The following is a 22,569-nucleotide window of genomic DNA, read 5'->3' as shown; positions in this document are numbered from 1 at the left end:
CGTTCGCGACAGGCAGGACAAGGCCCCACACTCACCAGATACTCCCCAAGCGCCTGCTGTGTTACCGCACTGTTGCGGGTGCCGGGGTTGAGCAGGGGACGACATCCCTGCCCGGAGAGGCCGGCGGGCTAGTGGGGTGGGGGCTGAGATCACAACAAAGTTAGGAAGTGTGCGTCAATGCCCCTCAGGTAAGGAGCCCAGGAGGTGCTGGGGGCAGTGTTCAGTACGGTCAGGGCAGGGAGACTGGATCTGAGCAAGACTCAACGGGGGTGTAGGCTCGAACACTGAGGCTGCTCAGGGGAAGCCTGGTGGGGGTGCAGGATGGCAAGGGGCTGCGCGGTAGGGGTGAAGGTGACGATGCACAGGGTCATGGAGGACTCGGTCACCTGGGGAGGACTCCAGCCTGGCTTCTGAATGGAGGGATCCCGGCAGAGCCCTGACCTCATCTGATGTAGGTTTCGACAGGCCTGAGTGGGGGCACGAAAGACCATAGGAAGCGATTGCTATCATCCAGGATGGGGGACAGTGTCTTGGAAGGGTGTCCTAGGGGTCGTCCTTGGGGGGCATCCTAGGGGGCTGCTAGGGGGAGGTGTCCTCGGGAGATGTTTTGGTTTTTTTTTTTTTAAAGATTTTATTTATTTGACAGAGATAGAGACAGCCAGCGAGAGAGGGAACACAAGCAGGGGGAGTGGGAGAGAAAGAAGCAGGCTCATAGCGGAGGAGCCTGATGTGGGACTCGATCCCATAATGCCGGGATCACGCCCTGAGCCGAAGGCAGACACTTAACCGCTGTGCCACCCAGGCTCCCCTCGGGAGATGTTCTAAGCAGCACAAACAGCATGTCCAGGCATGCCAAGGCAAGAAGCAGTGTGGCCATTTGGGAAACAGGAAGCCAGTGGGGTGGCAGAAGAGGGACTCGCCCGGACCCAGCTGGTCGGCATATGATGCTACGATGCCACTCTGTCTGCTGGGCGGCAGGTCAGCGATGTAGGGCTGTGAGCGGGCAGGTGAGGTGATCCGTTCTGCATATTTTAAAAGAAGGATGGGCAGCTTCACCAAGGATGGACTGGAGGCTGCTGGGCTAAGCACAAGGGATTGGGGCGTCCACCTAAGTGGCGAGGAGACCCCTTGAGTGGTCTGAATGGCAGGACCACGTGTGAGCAGATGGAGGGGAATGGGGGGGCCAGAATCAGGAATGGCATGGGGGTAGTTCGGCTCAGGTAGATGGAGGCAGCTTCATTCAGAGATAAGGAGAGTACAGGCTGGGTCTTCACGTGGAGTGGGAGACTGGACATCCAGGCTGAGCTGCCCGCAGCTGGACTGACAGGCGAGGAGCAGGGTCCCTGCAGGTCCTCAGCTCCCAGATGCGAGTGGGTAACTGAGACCCGGGACTTTCTGCCTGATAAACATGTTCCTGAGGTTGCATTACTTTCTTCAAAGCGTCTGAGGCCCAAAGAAGGTGTGATTCTCCGGGTCCATTCCCAGCTCACTCTGGGTCCTCTTCCTCCTGTTTCCAGTCTCTGCCAAACTCTGGAGGAAAGGGGAAAGAGCGAGCAGGTGGGCAAGCAGGTGGGCAAGGTGCTGTCTTGTTGGGGCAGGAGGGAACCCAGAGGAGCCACCAGGGAGGGAGAGAGCCAGGGCTAGGGGAGTGGGCCAAGGTGAGGGGGGCACCCCGGCATTCAGCAGGTGGTTAGGTCACCTGGTGCAGGGACTCCTGGGGAGGGCGTGGCCAGCCAGTTCTTTCTGCGAGCACTTGGGCATCCTATCTCCTGAGCCTTGAGGGATGTCGCGGCAGAGCACGGCAGTCCACGGGCCTGGCTGCGGTGAGCCTGTCTCGCTTACTTCCAGAAGCCTGGAGCTTGGGTCACCCGAGAGCATCCTTCTCGTAGTCACTTGGGGCTGAAGGCAGTTCCGGCCCCTCCTGGACCCAATCCTCTGCAGGGCCATGTGGCTGCGAAATTCCCTATCCGGGCGCTGGTGGACGATCTGCCCAGGGAAGGGCCCTGCTGATCAGCTGTGCACAGAGCATCCCTGGAGGCGGGGACGAGCTGCTGGTCTCTAGCTGCATCTGGGCCTCAGCTTGTACATCCAGCAGCTACCCTGACCTCTGACGAGCCAGCCCAGAAGAGGTACAGACCCAAGGAGACTGCGCTCAGAATGCCGAGCACAAGGCTGCCACCGGTGGGCTTCTGAGAGGAGGTGGCAGGGGAGCCGGTGTGCACCGAGTACGGACATGGGGGTGGCTGGGTGTGCAGCACGTACAGGGCTAAGGAGACTCACGATTACCCAGCTGCCGCCTCGTCCCAGGCCCAGCAGACCTGCCTTCTCTCTCATGCACGCGCAGCACACACTCTCACGGCCGCCTGACACACAGGTGCCCAGAAGACGCCCGCACCTGCGAACCCACATGGGCACGGAGCTGCCGGCATAGGTGGGATCCCTGGTTCCGGAAGCCAGACGTCCTGGGCTCTCGTTTTATCCTCTTCCTGAGCAGGCATTGACCTTGTGGGGGCCATTCCTCTCACGGGCCTCGGCTTCCTTACCTGTAGAAGGAGGTCTTGTGTAATGCACAGGCCTACGAGGGTCAGCTAGGGTCTCTGAGTGTGCAAAGGGATTTTTAAGCCAGTGGCTCTCAACCCTAGCTGCACAGGGGGTCACTGGGACCTTTAAAATCTGATGGCTCATCCCAGCCCCAGAGAGGCCAAGTTTGATGGGTCAGCTTGGCAGCCGGGGGGAGGGGAGGGGAGAGTGTGGAGCCTCTTCTCTCCTTGCTCATCCCCACTAAGTATAACCCCACCCCCGAAACAATACAGCAGACAAATCGCAGAAATCTCCCGGGTGGAAAGAGGAAGTGGGCTGGCTAGGGAGCCCAGGACTTGAGGGAAGACACAGGACCCCGTCTCCCACCTCCCATGCAGTGCACCAGGCGGCCGGGTAGGCATCTTCCGTACCAGCAGATAGGAAGCAGGAAGCCCGCTGGGACCTGGCCACCTGGAGGGTGGGCCCGGGAGACCCTCTCCACGGCAGCCGGTGTCTCCCACCCCCACCTCGGGGCACAGAGCAACCGGGGAAGCTCGTTTCAGCCCCACAGGCGGTCCCGGGAGCCCCAGCTGGACTCGGCAGCCCAGAAGAGCACGGTGGCGAGCGTTCTGAAAACCAGCCTGTCGTCAGACCGTGGGCCGTACACACCAGGCCCCATGCACCCGCTGCACCCGAGCAAGCCGCAGCCGCTTTGATGGAAGGCTCCACCAGGGTCTGCTGCCCCCCATGTCACGTCCAAAATGTCCGGGAGACAACAGAGAGCCGTGAAGATACCAATTTGAATCGGCAAAGACAAGCGACAGATACAACACTGACAAGAACTAGATGTCGGCGTTCCTGGACAAGGATGCTTAGGGCAGCCACCCAAAAAATGCTTCAGCAAACAAATACCCAAAAATGAAGAAAGGAAGTCTCACCAAAGAAATGCACATTACCCCCAAAAAAGAGAGTCAAATGGAAACTACAGACCTGAAAGATAAAATAACCAAAATTAAAAATTCACCAGACCGGGGAGGGGGGGGCGCCTGGATGGCTCAGTGGTTAAGCGTCTGCCTTTGGCTCAGGGCGTGATCCCGGCATTCCGGGATCGAGTCCCACATCGGGCTCCTCTGCTGGGAGCCTGCTTCTTCCTCTCCCACTCCCCTGCTGTGTTCCCTCTCTCGCTGGCTGTTTCTGTCACATAAATAAATAAAATCTTAAAAAAAAAAAAAATTCACCAGATGGATCCAGAAACAGCGTAGCAGAACACGGCAGAGTCGGCGATCTCGTAGCTGGGGCCGCAGAAATGACCCAGTCCGAGCCACAGAGAGAAAACAGCGGGAAAAAGATGAACGGAGCCTCGGAAATCGGTGGGACAACATCTGTCGCGTTGGAGTTCCGGAAGCAGAGAACAGAGTGGGCTGGACAAAGCACTCAAAGGTACGGGTGACACTTCCCAAAGGTGGCCTGAGTCCTACACCTACAGGTCCAGGAAACTGCGAGAACCCCAAACAGGACAAGTCCAAAGGAGTTCACGTCAAAACCAGTTATGATGATAATTGAACTGTGAAAATCTGAAGACAGGGGATGGCGGACCTTGAAAGCAGCTGCAACAGAAGACGGCCTCCCTGTAGACAGCGGGTTTCTCCGCAGAAACCACGGGGCCAGCGGGAAGGGGGTGCTTTCCGTGTGCCGAGGCATGGTTGCCGTCAATGCGAATTCTGCACTGGGGGAGCCTGTCCTACGGGAATGAATGGGAAAGGAGGAAATTCTCAACACTAAGCATTTTTCACGAGCAGAAGTTTAAAGAATCGTGGGAGGCAGGTGTCCAAGCAGAAAGGGCATGGTAAGAGAAGACTAGGGGCCTCGGAGCAGAGAGGCCATCCGAAGAGGTAAAAACAATGCGATTATCATCGACTCTTCTTTCCACGAGGTTCTGAAATCCTGTCTGACGGCTGAAGAAGAATCTGTGACATTATGCGATGTGGGCGCTCAAGGTAGGTAGAAGAGAGACAGGACCACTGTCGTTGGAAAGTCAGGAGAACAGGGTGACCTTCGTGGAGCAGGGTCTGTGCACTTCGTGCGAAGCGGTCAGATGCGGAGACCACAGGTGGCAGCCTGAGCCCGGGGCCCTGTGACAGCTGTCCGGGCGCCAGCAGGGCCTCCAGGCGCAGGACACAGGTGAGGGCACTGCTGTGCTCGAGGCCCCAACCCTTCGCGTGCATCAGACTGCCCTGCAGGATTTGCATACCACGGCTCACTGGAGCCCAGCCCGGGATTCCGATGCAGCAGGTCAGGGCGGGCCCGAGAATCTGCCTCTCCGACCAGCTCCCGATGAGCGGGTGCCACCAGCCAGGGACCCCACTTTGAGAACCCGTGCTGCAGCACCTTTGGTCGAGCAGGAGCTCCTGTGTCTCTGCGGAGGGTTCCTCAGATCCTCGACCCCACAGCCTCACGTCCTCGACTGTGCCTGGCTCTGTGTGTAAATTAGGAGGGACCGCAGGACTGTGAGTCAGGGGGCCTCGTCTGGCACCCTGGGGCTGGGTGACCTTGGGCAGGCCGCCCGACTCCGGGCCTCGACTCCCCCTCTGCAGAGTGGGAGGCTAGTCGTTGACCTGGAGGAGGCATGGGCGAGGCTGGGAGGAACAGGGGTGGCTGGTCTGGCCCCTCGCCCCTCTTCTGTCCAGCTCCACTGCCCCCCGTTCCGTACATCGGAGTTCGCATAACATCTCACGCGGCAAGAGGGTGCCTTTGTTAAAAGAAGTTTGAGAACCCTGACCTCGATGTGGCAAAAGGCCCTTTCTGGCCCACATCCGGGACCTTCCGACAGGCCACGTGGGGGCAAACAAGTGCCCAGGATAGGTTCCCGGGCTGAGACATCACCGACAGGCTTTCCCGGGTCCACACATGAGCGGTGCAGAGCGTCTTCTCCGTCCCCAGAGTTCGTGAGGACCCCTGAGATGAGAGGTATCTGGATGGGCATCCTTTGCTCAGAAGCAAGGCCCTCCTGGAGTGGGGGGCAGACAGTTCTGTGCACCCGCCCACATGGAGACTCTGTCCTTGGTCCCACGGACACACGCGGCCTTGTGAACACCAGGACACGTGACCGCCGCCCGCTGCGCCCTGACTAGCAGCCCCGTGGCTCCCGTGGTGGGCGCTGGCATTTGGCTCGGGGTGGCGGCGCCTGAGCCGCTGGGGGCCAGCCCAGTGCTGGGAGCAAGGACCCCCGGAGCTCCCCCCAGGGTGGGGGGGTCCTTCTCCTCCAGGGGGCTGGGCTCTGCTGTGTGTCCTCCCCCTGAGCCAGAAGGACGTAGCGGAGTGCCTCCGCACCCCTGTCCCCGGACACGTCACAGAGGTTAACGGAGAGTCCAAGCCTGGGGCCCACGCGGGGCAGACAGCGGCGTGAGCGGGACAGCTGGCTCAGCTGTGGGATTCCCAGGGTCTCAGACCAGCCCTTTTTTGTTTCAAGAGAAGCCGGAAATTAGGATTTTAATGTGAAATCCCCCAACGGCAAATAGCTCAAGATCTTTTAAAAAAAATAAAATAGTTCCCACGCGGCCTTTGCTTGGTGGCAGCCCCCGTGTGCTGCCCCTGGTTCAGGATGGCACAGCCCCACCCCCCACGGGGATTCCCTCCCGCCCCTGTCCCCAGCTCTCCTGGCTGCCGGATGAGGGGCTCGGCCTGGGTGACAGACGATGCCAAGGCCTCAGGCTGTCAGAGAACACAGGTGCCCACCGGGCCAGGGTTGGCAAGAGGGTGCCGCGGTGTTCCTGGTGTCCTAAGCGGACTCAGGGACATCACGCCCTTGCCGGCTTCTTCCTCAGCCAGCACCCTGGGGATGGAGGTCATGATGGAGGCAGGGCGTGATTCGGGGGCCCTTCTGGGTGTCACGAGCCCAGCCCCTCTGGCCGGGACCCGGCCTCCGTGCGTGCGTGACAGAGCTGTGCTGTGTCTGTTTCAGGATTCCCCTATTCCAAATCTGACCCTCTCCCAGGACACGGAAAGAATGGCTTGGACCACCGGGTAGGTACTCGACCCCTCCCTGGCTCATCGTATACTAACCATCACGTGCTGTGAGCCTGAGCGTGGTGCCCACACGGCCGGAAGGAGGGGCCCGGGGACCCCGCTCACCCACCGCCTCTGCCTGCTGCCCTGCGGACCAGGGTCAGGCCAGAACAGGGACCCCCTCCCTTCCTCCCATCTAACCCCGGCCCCCGGCTCCCAAGGAGACCTCAGTGCGGTGCGGAGAGGGAGACAGGGCCCACGCAGAATATTCTGAACCCCTGAGGCCCCTCCTGAGCCACATCCTTCTTCTGTGACCTGGAGCCTAATAAGGGGCTTAAGGGGTCAGCTAGCTGGCGAGCAAGGGGCACCACGGTTCGCTTCTTTCCTGGACTGCATCAGCCCCTCCCTGTCACGGCCCTCACGACCGTCACCACGAGTGGTGCCTTTAACATCTGTGACTGTTACCGTCGCCCCTGATGCTGCCGTTTGCACCTGTAATTATTCCCGGATCCCACACTCCGTAGCTGGTTTCCCTGGCTGCTCCCAGCTAAAGACTGGGGGGCCTTCCCCTTCCCGTCTTCCCATCCGGGACATTGGACTGGGAGCCTGGAGAGTTTGGGGCCTGGCTTGTCCCCATGGAGGGGCTGGGTTCCTTTTTGTCGCTGTTCCCACAGCTTCATGAGTCCCCAGTGAGGACCCCTGGGGTGGGGCGTGTGTGATGGCACCAGAGGACCCCCCAACACACACAGTCCCGGGACACCCCGTCTCCGCAGCCTCTCCGCTGTCTGAGGGCATTTGTCCAAAACCGGGGCGAGTCATTCCACCAGAGCAGGCGCTCAGCAGTCGAGTCCCCGCGTGTTGCACGGCAGAGGTCTCGGCATAAGCGTGGAACGCCCGGGACAGCCTCCTCCGGCCCCCAGGGCACACCTCGCACCCAGGGCCCTGGCCGCAGGGACACATCCAAGAACAGGGACGATGCAGGCGTTTTCTTGGCCATCTGTGTCTTCCTCGGGCCCTGTCCGACCCACTGCAGTGTCCAGCCTGGGCCCCGGCACCTCTGCATGGTTTTCTCTAGCAAAGCCCCCTTCCCACTAACCGCACTTCACGCTCTGGAACGGGACAAGTCAGGGCGCGCATGCCACATGCTTCTCTCGATTGTCTCCTAAGGGTTTCTCCACCCTTCATCTTCAGTGGACATCGGGGCAGGCACGGGGGGACAGGTGGGGGGTGGAGGACCCCCACAGCACCAGGAAATGTCAATCCTTGGTCTCAGGGTTAGGGCTCCTGAGGGTGGTGGGGAAACCATCCAGAATGTTCTCTGCACACCTGGAACAGCTGTTCTGTGACTCAGCGGCCCACGAGGGCGGTGGTGTTCCACCCCTCCAGCCAAGTCCTGGGCCTGTCCCTCAATATGTAGAAGGAAATTAAAGAAGGAATGCTCGGCATGTCTAGCCTTGCATCATTGGTGCCCGGACCACACATCCTCTGGGGAGATGCCCTCCTTGGTTCATGCTGGAATGACTTGGCTCGATGCCCCTGGCACCTGCAGAGAGGGCCACAGTCTCCACATGCCCCACCCCCGAAAGAGCTGGGAACAGCTGATCCAGACATTCCAGCATGGACGCGGACTTCACTCCCTCTCCCACAACTAGTGAGACCAGAGGCTGGAGCTTTACCGAGTCGAGAGCTAAGCCTCTGTGAGTGTTTCTCCTGCTGGCCTCGAAGGAGGGGGAGCCTGTGCGTCCCGCAGATGTGGGGGTTGATAAAGGCGGGTGCATCCTTGCGGGAAGATCTTCAGCTTTTCACATGGCTTATGTGGGAGATTGGTGACTAGCGTTGGCGACTTTGCTTGGGGGTTCTTTTTCCCTGCAAAGGTTCTTTCCTGTTTTTTCAGACTTTCTCAGACTTGTATGTAATTTCATGCCCATTTCTCAGTGGGAAGACCAGATAATTGAGCTTTTGAATGACCAGCCTTTTACGGCATTGCCAGGCTCAGCACCTGGATGTGGTCACCCACTACTGTCTGTGGCCACTTGTTAGTTTGTTTTTGGTGTGTCTCTACTTCCGGAAAGGATTCTAGGTGGCCCTAAGTAAAAACAGAGGTGCACTGAACCTGGACACCCATAAACCCCAAATCACAAAGGAGTGGAGGAGGAAGCTCTAAAAGAAATTATGTATCAGAACTATATCAGAAACAAAAGAACATTATACGAGCCAAAGCACTGAAGCTTAGGTCTGAGCCTCCTGGTAGGCAGGGCAAAAAGGCAAACATGACTGGCTGTGTAGTTCTCATCCAATGGAAGGAAGGAGATCAGTTCATCGGGGGAGACAGAGGCTTCTAGTTCTTGCTTTGAGAGGGATTTGTCACAAGGGGCCACCACCCTGAGTCCCAGAGCTTGTTAAAATGTCCTGCTAACCAGCCTGCCAGAGAGCCTAGTCATGGTAGATGCTCTCTTCTCTGTGGAATTAGTAAGACAGTAGCCCCCTGCCACAGGCGTTCCTGTGGACGAGGTGGCGTGGCTCCCAACGTGTGCCCCCTGGTCTCTTATTAAGAGAACAACCACTGGCCACCAACAGAAAAACCCTGATGGCAAATATGAACAGACGGAATCCTCCTGCTGGAAGACAGAGGCTGCCAGATTATAGTAGTGACATAAAGAGGGGACACGTGTTTGTGACGACACACGTCCTCCAGCAGATGTAGCATTTGTACATTGAAGTGCGTCAAGCAGCGCGGCGGTGCCGGGGACCCTCATAAAATACAAGGTGGGAGGCAATTTGAATATGGCATTTGGAATCAGACATGCGGATCTAGTGGACAAAAAAATAATAAAAGGCATAGGGAGCAATTGAATAGTGCACACGGCAAACCATCTGCTCGGTATATGAGAAAAATCTGTACCTTTTGAATCAGGTTTTCACATGTCCATAAAGCGTTTGCAAAAATGCCCGTGTACAAGGAAAACCTTAAAATGAAGATGTCCGATGTTTTCCAACGGTAGCGCTGGAAGGACCACGTGTCCCACTGAGCCCCGAGTTCACAACCCAGCTCTGCCACCAGCGGGTGTATGTCTTTGGGCAAGTCACTTATGTTCCCCGAGTCTCTACCTCCTGTCTTTAAAAGAATTATCCTTACCTCTTAAGATCATGGGGAGGACAAATAACAGTCAAAACGTGAAAGCTTCTCGTAAGCTCAACAGCGTGGCTCCCACAAGAGTGACTGTTATTAAAGCAAGTTCCTACCCCTTCCAACTTCCACACCGGTGGCCACTAGGTGACATATTCCAACATGAGTCCTAGCAAGACAGTAGCAATGAGCCGTGCATGGCCGCAGTTTCATTCCTCCTACTAACAATTCAAGCATCATTTTTGAGAAGCAAAACGCAGGGGTGAAGATGTTTGCAGTTCTGTGTATTTGCTGTATGATCTGGGGCTCGTTCCTTAACCTCTCCAAGCCTCGTCTATAAGACCGTGATGATGATGCCCACTCCTAGGCTTGCAGCCAAGGTTGTAGAATGTGTCTGGAGGGTAGCTGGCGCCTAGAAAACTCCAAACCAATGGGAGAGGTGAATAATCTGTTGCTTTTAAAGTCTCCAGGGCCTCTGTTGAGAACTGCAAGGGAATCAGCAGGGGGTGGGCCTGTGGAGCTCCCCTGGCCACCCCACATGTTAAGGAGTGACCCCAAGGCTCCCTTGCCCCAGAGAGGTCTTGAAGGTCCCAGGCACTTGGTGGGCCAAGGGTAGGCTGCTCTTGTCCTGCTCTCCACTGATCCGGTGCCGCCCTCCACCTGGAAGATGCCCTACCCCCTCTCCCGGGAGTCTCTGTCCGGCCTCAGAGCCTGGTGGACCAGAGGAAGCTGGTTTTGCTGCTAGGAGAGCGGTCTCTAACTGCCCGAGGCGGCCGTGGTAGCCTGAGAGTTCGTGGCCTGTGATGCAGGGCAGTGGGCACTAGGGGGAGGCATCTCTCTTCTGCATCACAGATGGCCCGGCGGGAGAAGGCAAGCAGAGGGCAGGTTTGCTGCCTTTCTCGGGAAGAGGTTCCCAGACCAGACAGGTGCGCCTGGGGGTGCTTCTTGGCATCCTGAGAAAATGCCTCAGAAATTGGTCTTGCAAACCCCTACGGAGAATTATTCTGTGATGGTCGTGAGAGGGGGTGGGGGTGAGGGCGCCTGGCTCGGGGTCCCAGGGCTGAGACTAGGTAAGGCGGGTGAGGCACTTGCCCGAATTCTCAGTAATCAAAGTAAATAATGTTCTAAGGCAATGTTTTTTTAAAAATCCAAGTTAATGCAAGAAAATTTGTGATGAACAAAACACCAGATCTTTGACTAGAAACTGGCACCAGCCGTCCACTTCCGTGCTCGCCCAACTCACCACCCTTGTGTCCCCTGTTTGGAATGAGGACTTTGGGCTCGGGGCTCTCTGGGTTCGTCCCCTGCCTGCACACTCCACGGGATTATTCCTGCTCGCGTGTCACTCCTCTACCCTAAGAAGTGGTGCCCACCACGCTTTCCCGGTCGCCCCGTCCAGGGCGACACGCGACTCTCCCCTGGGACTGCAGGGCTGCCTTGAAACCCCACACGCGATCCCAGGAGTGCTGGCCCAGAGCACCGAGCCGGTGCGAGACCTGGCAGCAGGGGCTGGGCCTGTGGGGACCGTGTTCTCCCAGCAGCTCCGTGGACTGCGGGCCGTGGCAGCACTTGCCTCGCACCGTACATGCCAGGCACGGGAGCTGGGGGTAGAGACACAGGGGCTCAGCACCTGCTTTTAGTGGTTTGTGGGGTGATTTTTTCAGGCGGGCAGAAGGGAAGAGAATTCCCGGCATGGGTGGTGGAGACGCACGGAAATGGCAGTCTGCTGACGAATGCCGTGAACGAGGCAGGCACCTGCTCCCTCGGAGTGTCCCCACCTGAGTGCCGTCCTCTGTCACGGCTGCTCGGAGCACGCAGGGCTCTATCCAGGGGCTGTACGGACTGGGCCTTCTGGGCGCCTGGGGCCCACCGGGTCTGGAGGGGAGCAGAGGTCCCCACGGGCCGGCCTCCATGCCAGCTGGGCCGCGCCCCTAGGGGGCCGCAGGGAGCAGGCACGTGGCAGCGGCTCAAAAGGCAAGCGGGAGAGCTGGGCCAGTCAGGGTCCACGGCTGCCTGGAAGGCAGGGAGAGGCGTGCGAGCGGACCCACCAAGTGAGCCCCAGCACGGCCCTTCCAGAGCCGAGGCGCCGGGGACTCTGGGGAGCCCCCCCCACCCGGGCTGGGCAGCACCAAGGCGCGACCACCCACCAGAGCAGCCTGCCTCCTGCCGCCCTCTCTCTTTCTCTTCCAGAATGCCAATCTGGCCCCTTGTGGAGCAGACCCGGATGCCAGCTGGGGCACGCGAGGTACAAGACGCGGGGACCCCTGTGGGTCTCTGGCTGGGGCAGGGGTCACTTACACGTTTCCACAAGTCTCATTCTGAATGGGCCCCTCCAGGGCCAGCTGGCAAAGGCTCTGAGCATTGTGCAGTGGGGGGAGCATGGGGGTGTTCGTTTCCACTCGAGGAGCCGGTTACCTCCATTCTTTGTTCCTGAGGTGCTCCCTTCCCTTCTCTTCATCCTTGAGTATGGCTGGCCCTGTCCTGATTTGTGGTCACTCTGGTCACTGGGGAGAGAGATGTGTGTTGGGATAGCCAGCCTGTACCGGGACTGAGGCCAACCTAATCACCCACCGTTACATTTCATGGCAATAACAGAAGAAGCATCACAACAAAACGCCCCTGGGGTCTGAGTCGAATGAGTTCGGGTCCCATCCTGCCTCCAACCCCCCACCCCCCCACCCCCACCCGCTCCGCCATGGGGGCCTCCTGGGCTTCGAACAAGGAAGGTTGCTTGCCAGGAGGCTGGTGTTTCTGGCATGGCCCGGGTCTCATGGCAGGTGCCTGACCAGGGGCTGTGTTAGCTCTGAGCCCCTCCTGCGCGGGGCCAAGCTCTCTCACCCCTGTCACCCCGGGATGGCTCACGCTGGGCAGCAGAGCATTGGGGGCTCGCAGCCGGCTCCCTCCACGTGGCTCTCCAAGTCCCCAGGCTCAGAGCTGACCTGTCAGGGTGTCTTGTGGCCCGCTGGGACATGCGGGGACCGGCCCCTGTTGCCCAGGCCCCTTGTCAGGGTCTCCTTCCCAAGACCAGCTTGTGGCCCAAGTCCTAGGGGTACTGCTTTCTGAGGGTTCTATGTGCTCTGATCCATACGGGTCTATTTTCTGACATGACGATTTTAGTCTGGCAGAAAAGCCTTTTAAAAAGCAAGCGTGTGGGGCTCAGTAATGTCAAGGAGGAGTTATGGGGTCAAGAAGGAAAGAGTAAGAGGCCGAGGTGTCAGACCCTGAGCGACTGTCAGTGTTTGCTGTGCCCCCAAAACTGCCCTGGGATGTCCACTCCACAGGTGGGTAAACTGAGGCAGGCCGCTTTCTGAGGGCGGCCCGGACCACCAGGGAGACAGCGTCACGCCTGAGGGACACAGTGCTGCGTCCGGCTCCCAGTCTGGCCTCCAGCCTCCTGACCATGCCTCCCGCTCTCAGCTTCCCTCTGGAGAATCTGCTCTCCGAGGACTAACACCCCCATGCAGGCCGCCGGGGGTGGGGGTGGGGGTGGGGGTGAGGTCCCCAGGACGAGACCGCTTCTGCCATTGGGCCACGTTCCGCGCTTTCTAAACCGCCACGCGTGGCTTCTGCTCTCTCTCTTACAGAATACAAGGTAAGAGGGGCCGCCCACTGCCACTCCGACCTCTTCCCGCCACCACGCACCTGCCCAGGTTAAAAGTTCCTTTTGTTGTGGTTTCCTATGAAATGTGTGTGTCCGATGCCAGCGCAAGTATGTACCTCTCTGTTGGCCTTCGGCTCAGCCCTTTGGTCCCGGCACACGCCTGCTTCCTGGGGTGAACCTGCAGTTTCTTCTCCCCACAGATCTATCCTTATGACGCCCTCATTGTCACCAACCGAATTCGCGTCAAACTGCCCAAGGATGTGGACCGGACACGGCTGGAGGTAGGAGGGCGTCTGGGGGGGAGGGTGCGCAGTCCAGCTGGGCGTCCTCCACAGATGCCTGTCCCTGGTGTCAGCACTCAGCACCCCTGCGTGTTCCTGCGGGGTGGGGGGGGGGCAGCACAAGGCCCGCGGCGGGCTCGGAGCCAAGGCCCCGCGTTGTTCCAAGGGCGGGAGAACATGGGAGCGGACCCCAACACAGATGGCTTTGCAGAGGGCTCTGCTGTGTGCATCCGGCCAGGGAAGGCTCCGTGACCGTGCTAGTCAGTGGTGCTCGTCTTTCCCCCGGGACTGACGTTGAGAAAGTGGTCACAGTCCGTGGGCTCTCATTGGGCCATATTCGAACCAAGCGAGAATAATAAACTCATCTCTGGAGAGCAAATGTAGGCTTAAAAGGCCAACAGGACGTCAGCTCAGAGTAGGTATTTGGATGATACTTGTTGACCGAAAGGACTTTGCTGAGCACTTGCCATGAGCCGTGGGCCCGTGGCTGATCTGCAGGACTTAATCCCCGCAATCGTCCTACCGAGTAATCAGTGTCCGTGCGCTAGATTTCACCTCTGAGCCCTGTCACGGGGCTTCGCTGCCTGTTGATGACTGTCTTGCTGGGCAGTCCCGAAGGCTCTGTCCGTGGCCCAGGGCATGGTTACAGGCACCCCAGAGCCAGGAGACAGCTCGGAGCCCTTGGACCCAGCACCCACGGGAGGGTGGTGGGCCACGCAGGCAGCAGGTGTCCCGCTAAAGGGAGGTGGCTGGGGAGGAGGGGGCAGCATGGCCCAGTGAGCCCACGGATGCCACAGTCAGACGGTGCCGTGAGCCCACCAGATCCCGCTGTCGTCTAGGACACGAGGGCATCATGCCAGGCAAACGACCACAAAGGTGGAGGACACAGCAGCTCCTCGCTCAGGAGGCTGTCCGTTTAGCAGGACATTTGGATCTTACCCCACAGAAAAGGAAAGATCCTTGAGAAGTTCTGAACTGTTGGGATAAGCACGGGTCAGGGGAGGCCGGGGCCGGCAAGGCGGGAAGCAGGTATGTGAGTCCAGGGGAGCAGGGGGTCCTGGGGCTCAGGCCCAGGTTCAGCTCTGGGACGTGGAGGTGGCCAGAGAGCACGTGTGCGCACAGCAGCCAGGAACCCACGAGGGCCGCCTCACACTTTGCAGGTACCTGCCGCGGGGAAGACAGGGTCCTAGGCGTCCTCTGTGTGGGGCTCAGGAATGACAGTCCCCACTTTCTCTGCAGGGGCTGTGCTCTTTGGCTCCTGCTGGGTGGAGTCCTTGTTGATCTGTGGTCATCTCCGCAGACTGGAGGGCGCCTATTTGCTGGGTGCCTTTGTTCCTTAAAGGGCCAAGCCCTGTGGGCTGGTTGCTCTCATCCCGAGAGCTGAGCCCAGAACAAGGTGCCCGGGACTCCCTGCACAGCGGTGGCCCCGGGGCCAGGAGCCCATTAGGACTAGCTGTTTCCCTCTTGGGACTGGGGTAACCTTTAAATGAAACCCCCTTTTCTTTTTGCTAAATACTGAATGAGAGGTGCAAGATAGTGGTTAGTACCTCTAAATACTTGCTTTGAGCAAACTCTGAGGACTGGGTAATGGGTTAATCACCCATTCTCCAAGAACACACCCAAGGGTGCGTCTCTGTAATCGCTCTCCTCTCATCGTCGCGGAGCGGGGAAGGAAGCTGGAAATGTTACCAGCAGTGGGGCACGTCCCACATTCTTCGGGGCTCAGAGCCGGGAGGTGAGCCAGGACTGGCGTAGGAGGGGCCGCATCCCAGCGGGACAGGAGGGCCCCTGATGTTTTTATTTCAGGGGAGAGAGCTTTATTTTTAATATAAAAACAATTTATAACTCTTGTAGAGCTCCAGAAAAATGCAAAGAAGAACACAAACATCACACGGAATTCCCCCACCGAGTTACAATTCCTGTTAGCACCGCGGTGGACAGGATTCCAGAAATTTCTTTTTGTACAAATACCCAAAATCACTGAATCCAATTTTTGATAAGTAGGTTCACGCTGTTTATGTAGTTCAATATCAGCTTTTTAAAAAGGATTTTATTTATTTATTTGACAGAGAGAACACGAGTGGGGGTGGGGAGTAGCAGAGGCAGAGGGAGAAGCAGGCTCCCCGCTGAGCAGGGAGCCCGATGTGGGGCTAGATCCCAGGACCCTGGGATCATGGCCTGGGCTGAACGAAGGCAGATGCTTCACCGACTGACCCCCCAGGTGCCCCTGATATCAGCTTTTTTTTCTCTTGTGTTTGACGTGAACATTTTTCCATGCCAGTTAATAGGGATCTGCTCATCCTCGTAAATGGCTGTGTGGTGGTCCCACGTCCACACTGGGGAGGGTCCAAAAGGCCAGGCTGTGGAGCGGCAGATGGGGCTTCTGCTTGCGCCCCACCGGCTGGAGCTCAGTCCCACGGCAAAGCTCCATGCGAGGCAGCCTGTCTGTGTTGCGTGGCCAGCAAGAGGAGAGGATGGATTTGGCGGACAGCTAGTGAGCCCAGCTCATCTCTGTAGGGTCAGTCTCTGGAAGGAGAACTGTCAAGTTCTCGACCCTGGCTCCCAGAATGCTTTGCTGACTCTCATTCATTTGCTGAGTTTGTGCCAGGCACTGAGCTGGGTCCTGGGATGAGTGATGAGCAAAAACCACATGAGCTCTGCCCTCCCAGACTCAGTGTGATGGGGGAGACAGAACCCATCAGGGGATGCCCCAAATGAGTATGTGTAATTATATACCAAGAGAAGGGCTCAAAGGGGAGGAACATGGGCCATTAAAAATGGGTAGAAGTTGACTGGGTGTAGTAAGTGTGTTTGCGTGTGTGTGTGTGTGTGTGTGTGTGTGTATGTGTGCACATACGTCCATGTGTGTAAGGCGAGGGAGGCCCACAGGAAGAGAATTCCAGGAAGCACAGACTGCATGTGCAAAGGCCCTGGGGCAGGAAGAAGCAGGGGCTATTTGAGGAAGAACTTTAAGGAGGCTAACCTGTCTGTACTTGAGCAGGGTGAAGGTTAAGAATGGGGCCAGGCCTTACAGGGCCCTGGGCAATGTTAAGCAGTGTGGATTTTAGTCTTAAGGACAATGGCTTTTAGTTGAGGGACTCCCTGTTAGGTTTGTAATTCAAAATAACAACGAGGCTGCACTGTGAGGCCCAGATTGGCCATGTGGATACAGGAGACTGGGAGGCAATTGAGTCATCCAGGCAAGAGACGCTGGCATCTCAGACGGTGGGGTGGGGGTGGTGCCGGGGCGAGAAGTGGGCGGATCTGGGGTTTGGGCACTATTTGGGAGGTCAAGGTGGCAGGACTGGGTCATGGAGTGTGCAGAGTGGTGAGTGGCAGGGACTTGTCTGGTGTCACTCCAGGGCGGCGGGATGGGGTGGGTGTGGTGGTGGCCCCTGCGTGGAGAAGGATGAGCTGGGACCGTGACGATGATGGATGCGATGGGGTTGGCCAGGGAGATTCAGGGTGCTTAGCCTGGTGAAATGAAAGGTTCCTGATAGGGGCCCATAGCACATAGTAGGTGCTCCGTAAATGTTGGCGACATGTGGAGGAGGAATGGCAGTCCTTGGCAGCTCTGGAAGTGTGGTCACAGGGAAGTACGGTCAGATGAAGCATGTGACCCCAGTGGGCAGGCAGACTTTCTGGGAGAGCCATCGGGGGCCTGGCTGAGTGCCATTCCTGAGATCCAGGGCTCTCTGTCCTAGAGGGTGTGGGCCCTGGCTCCTGGCCACAGGACCTGAGGGCCTCATGCGTTGGAAGGTCTCAGGCCCTTGCTGCATTTGATGGTTACCCTCCAAGGGTCTGCTTCCAGGAGCAGAAGGAGTCTTGACTGTCGCTGGGCAGAATCAGATATCCTGAGGCCACTCCCGGCACATCTCTGCGCGGCCCTTGCCGGAAGACATCACCATGCCGCCCATGCATCAGTCTCTCGCCGTGCGAGGGCGGCATCCTGATGCGGGGGGGTCACACATTGTTCAGGATGACCGTCTGCTGTGCCCCGGCTCGTCAGTGCACACCCAGGGACATTCTGCTCTGTAGCTAGGACGCTGTCCCAGCCAAGCCTCCGGAGAGACAGAGCCAGTAGGAGATAAACAGGTGAAGAGGCAGACAACACAGACATGGACGTATTTTCAGGAATTGGCTCACGTTGCTGTGGGGGCAGGCAGGTCTGAAACCTGGCGGGCAGGCTGGCGGGCTGGAGACGCAGGCCGGAGCTGATGCTTCGAAGAAGAATTTCTTTCCCGGGAAGCGGCCGGTTTTGCTCATAAGGCCTCCCGCAGATTGGTGAGGCCCCTTCGGTACCGAGACTAAGCTTTACTAACGGGAACCCCATCTACACAAGTCTGGCAGCCCCTAGACTAGTGTTTGGCCACACAGCTGGGTACCACACCTGGCGAGGCTGGCACAGAGAGGGCGGCCGCCGTGGGAAGCAAACGAGTGAATGAGAACAAAAGGGGCCTGGGGGCCTGGCCCAGGGAGTCCCTGGAGGGCCCTCCAGACCCGACACATCCAGGGTTTGCAAGTGCTCAGGTCTGCACAGCTCAGGGAGCAGCCCCTTGCAGAGGCGTCTTGTGGCTTCTGGACTGTCCCCACCAGACCTTGAGGCTAAATGCACCCCTGAGTTTGCTCCAACAGTAAGAACCCAAGTCAGAATGTGCCTGAAAAAAAAAGGATCCTGTAGTTGAGAACATGTCCTTTGTTTAAACTCATCCAACTGGTCTGGTGAGAATCTGATAGACTGATGACAGCGGCCCAGTGTGTGCCCAGTGCAAGGGTCTGGGAGCCTCTGAGAGACGGGGCCGCAGAGAATCCAGCACTTCGGGGGCTTCCAGGTCTGAGCATGAGCAGTCCTCCCAGGCCAGGCCAAGTGGCAGGGATTTCAGGGTGGAGGATGGGAGGGAGGAAGGAACCACAGGGGAGAGGAAGGTAGACAGACAGAAGCAGACCACATGGAGAGGGGGGAAGCTGGAAGGCAGTATGACAGGGACATGGGAACAGAGATTTGGATTCCGGGGTACACATGGCCAACAGAGATTGTCCCTGGAGGAGGGTGGGAGACCAGGCTGAACTGGCAGGCCTGTGCCCACCCTCATGGAGCTGGGAGCTGGATGAGGTCAGCAATGACCAGGTCAGCAGGGGCCTGATTGGCCAAGGCAACCCAGGAGGGTCCCCTGGAGGAGGGGCATTTGAGCTGGGACATAGAGGATGAGGAAAAGCCATGTGCGAAGTGAAAGAACATTGCAGGCCTTGGGGTGGCAAAGAGCCTGGCATGTTCTAGAACCCACCACAGAGCAGAGTCGTGGCAGGAGAGGTGGGCAAGGACACATGATGGTGATGCAGGGCCTCAAAGCACCTGACGGCCACGTCACTCCATCTGGCACAGCCTGCGTCCCCTCCTTACCACACGGGCTCTGGGAGAGGTCACGTGACTGCATGCGGAGTGCTCCCAGCTCTCCCCAGGCACAGGCCAACACTCCACAAATGGCAGTGGCCATTGTCATGTTGACAGTGATGTCATTGTGACAGTGATGTTGTGGGCACCACGATGCCATGATGCAACGATAATGATGCCATGCTGATGATGACGTCGTTGTGATGATGATAACGTTGTATTGGTGATATCTTGATGACGATGATGTGATGATGATACCATAATGTGATGATGTCGTGATGACGGTGATGTCGTGATGACAGTGATGTCGTAGTGACGGTGATGCCATGATACGATGATGTCATTAGCAGGGGCCTCGGGCTAAGGGGCTGAAGCTTCAGAGTGTGGCCCCACTCAGTGGGACTTGCTCTGCAGCAGGCCCCCTCTTCTCGCAGGCTAAGCCGTGTGAGCGAGTAGGGCTGCACCATGGAGCCCAGTCCTCCAGAGAAAAGTGGCCCCTCGCTGGCCCAGGAGAGGCAGGCTGAGCAGGCCTGGGCCTGAGCCCCACCCTGGCACATCCCACACCAGTACAGGACCCAGCAGTGCCTAGTGGGCTGGGTGGAAGGAGCAGGTGAGGGTCCCTCCCAGGAGCACAGCTGAGCTTGGAGAAGTGAGGGGCTGTTGGAAGTGCCCTGCAGGGTGAAGGCCGGGGGAGGGACAGGCTGGTCCCAGCCTGGTGCAGAGGCAGCATGGCCCCGAGGGGGCTCTCCGGCCACTGGGCCCCTCCAGGCTTCTCCAGGCTTCCTGGTCTGGCTCTGTGTCTTCTTGGCTGTGTGACCTTGGGTGAGACCCATGACCTCTATGAGCCAGGGTTTCCTGGGGCCATAAAATGAGGAGGATCTCAGGATGTGAGGATGGTGATGCGGCGAAGGCTCTCATTCCAGCCTGGCCCGTGGTCCTCAGTCGGTGCAGGAGAATTGTGGGGTTTACATCCCTAACCGGGACCCTGACGTGGGCCTCACAATGTCCACGGAGCTCCCTGACACTGGGCACCAAGACTGTATGAATGATGTGTTTCTATCAGGATGGGCCACTTCACCAGTGTCACCCAGCTAAAGTTCGGGATTTCTGCCACCAAAGGGATATGTGGATGGCCAGGCCTCAGGGCCGGCAGGCCTGCGTTGAGCCCTTCTTGCAAGGGAAGCTCTGTGCACCTGCCCTCACAAGGGTCTGGGAACGCTGCAGGGGCACGCAGCAGGTCTGGCTCCTTAGGAAGCTCCCTGGGCCCCCAGGCAGAGTCTGGGGTTCCAATGTGCTCTTTGTGGGCTGCGTCATACCGGGGTGTCCCATGTCTGCAGCTGGGTCTGCAGCCTTGCACGAAGGAGCTGACTGTGGGAGTGCCCTGTGCCTCACACACCGACCACTCACTGCCCTCCTCTCCGTGTGAGCCCAACGGGAGAAGGAGTGTGCACGTCGGGGGTCGGGGCGGCTCCTCCGATGAGCTCCTGCGCGAGCTGGTGGCCAGTCCTTATGAGTCACACGTTCAGGAAGCTTCCACCGATGGGTCCCATCGCAGCGTGAAGTCAGAGATTCATTTCCCTTAGAGAACAACCTTCTGGCCTTAAGATGCTGGTAGAAAGATCGTTCATGCTTTATAAGGCAATGAGGCTTCTGGGTCACCAGTGTCCCCTTGACGAGGTCCTCCTGCATCATTCCTGGTCCCGCAGCCCTCACAGGGACCAAAGTGCTTTCTGAGCTGCCACCCCACCTGAGTGACATCTCCGTGGGGTGAGGGCAGCCGGATCAGGTTTAGTCCTGTGTCCCAGCACCCCCTCGCCCCCCGCAGTGACTAGAGGAGAGGCAGAGAGCAGGGGCCGAGCTCAGCCTCCACACGGCCAGCGCCGGCAGTCCTGCAGCCCACTAGCGCCTGCGAGTGCCCCGCGCTGGTTCCGGGGCACAGGCGTAGGAGTCCCCTGTCCCTGCCCAGGGTGCCCGTGACCTCGGGAACCACAGCTCAGGCCTCTCAGCGGCTGTAGGGCTGCTCCTCCTGCTACATTTCCGGAGTTTTGCATGCTGGTCATTAAACCCAGCCACTGCTGAAAATTAAGTAAACTTTCAATGACATAAGTTATATTCAAAGCAAAGGTACTGACTACTCAGTCGGCCCTAACTCCTCTACTACGGTTACGACCATCCACGCTGTCGAGGTTGCGAATGCTGACCGCACCTGTACGGGGGGAGCGTTCTGGGGCTGTGTGCTACTAGGCCCTCTGCCCAGCTCTGCCCTCGGTGACCTCGCGTTGGCAGCTTGAGACTGGGGCTGGTGTGAGAAAGAGGCCTGGGGGCTCTGGGAGGCTGCAGTGAGGGTGCAGTCAGGAGAGGCTTCCTGGAGGAGCCGAGATCCACGGCCGGGTCTGAGCAGTGAGCAGGAGCTGCCTGGACACACGAAGAGGGGCTGGCGTTCTGAGGGTAGAAGAGCGGATGCAGGCAGAGACGTGCTTATTCCCACTTTCCAGAATCATAACTGAGGTCAGGTCACGCAGCACAGCAGGACCGGGCTGGAGCCGCGGCCGGAAGCCCGGTAGGCCCGGAGGTCTTTGCATGCTGCTCTGGGAGGTCGTATGTGAGCACACCCCCGGCAAAGCATGTAGGTCCCTGCCATGCTGCAGAAGTGGCCTCCTCCCCAGGGGCACTTCTTGGGGAGCCCAGCGCACCCCAGGAGTGAGGCTGTGCCCGAATGAGGCCAACCCACCCTCTACAAGGCGCCACAGCCTGGGCTTCCTCCCTGCCGGCTCAGGAAGGAGGTCGGCTGCCTGACCTTGACGGGCTTCTGGGGGTCAGGATGCCCCGCCTCCTGGGGAGCCTCAGGAGCCAGGGCCGGGGAATGGGCCCCGGGTCAGAAAGCTGGCTGCAGCGACTGGGGTCAGCTGTACCCCACGTGCCCCACCTGCTACGGGGCACAGGCTGAAGGAGGGCTCCTGAGTCTACACATGACCTTGAACGAGTTTATCTTGAATGCCAACCTGAACAGGGCCCCCAGCTCCTTCTCAACTAGGTGGCAGTGGAGACCCATCGGGACGAGCTCTGACACTTCAGATCACGCAGCTAGAGCCGGGGTGGGGAGAGGGGGGTGGTGAAGAGATTCCTCATCTGACACTTGCCTGGCCCTCCAGAGTCCTCAGGCAGCTAAATTCTCTTCTTGCTCTGCAGATGAGGTTGGCAGTCCCCGCTGGCCTCTAGGACTTCCCCTTACCCCAAGCATTCCCAGACCTAGCTACCATCATCGGCTCTGGGAGGCGTGCGCGCTAACCCCACCTTGGCCGGTCTCTGTGGGCCCAGCATTGTCAGCTCTGACAAGCGCCCCAGGTAATTGGCAAGGCCTGTGGGGCTGGGAACTCAGCTGGGACCCCAGGTAGCATCCTTCCCTCTCTCTTCTAATCCCACCCCTGTCTTCCCTGCCCTGGAGTGGGCTTCTGGTGGCAGCATCTTGGTCCCAAGAGTGCAGGTGGGCTGTGTGGGACCTGCAGTGACAGGGCTCTGCGGCTCCTCAAGTGCCCCCCCCCGGCTCCCCTGGCAGGGCTCCCAGCTGCCACCGGCCCCCTTGCCCTGGCTGGGGGGACTCCCCGGCTTGAACGTATAGTCACCCCTCGGCACCGTCCTCCCC

At 58.7% G+C, this 22,569-nt stretch overlaps 1 protein-coding gene across 9 annotated transcripts in view; it reads left to right on the top strand.

The window, feature by feature from the left end:
• Positions 1 to 22,569, top strand: part of ABLIM2 (actin binding LIM protein family member 2) — a 143,737-nt gene that overhangs the window by 117,442 nt on the left and 3,726 nt on the right. For 5 of the 9 annotated variants that reach the window (XM_040625370.1, XM_040625369.1, XM_040625375.1 and 2 more), the window contains 4 exons: positions 6,482 to 6,543; positions 11,843 to 11,897; positions 13,237 to 13,244; positions 13,454 to 13,534. In XM_040625370.1, the coding sequence (XP_040481304.1) occupies positions 6,482 to 6,543; positions 11,843 to 11,897; positions 13,237 to 13,244; positions 13,454 to 13,534 (206 nt within the window). The remainder of the gene's footprint in view (positions 1 to 6,481; positions 6,544 to 11,842; positions 11,898 to 13,236; positions 13,245 to 13,453; positions 13,535 to 22,569) is intronic. The other 4 variants (XM_040625373.1, XM_040625371.1, XM_040625377.1 and 1 more) reach the window with 1 other exon arrangement.

The sequence above is a fragment of the Ursus maritimus genome, unplaced genomic scaffold (genome assembly GCF_017311325.1).
Source record: "Ursus maritimus isolate PB19 unplaced genomic scaffold, ASM1731132v1 scaffold_8, whole genome shotgun sequence".
Lineage (NCBI taxonomy): Eukaryota > Metazoa > Chordata > Mammalia > Carnivora > Ursidae > Ursus > Ursus maritimus.
The sequence above is the reverse complement of the archived record's forward strand: the minus strand, read 5'-3'. Positions and strand labels throughout refer to the sequence as shown.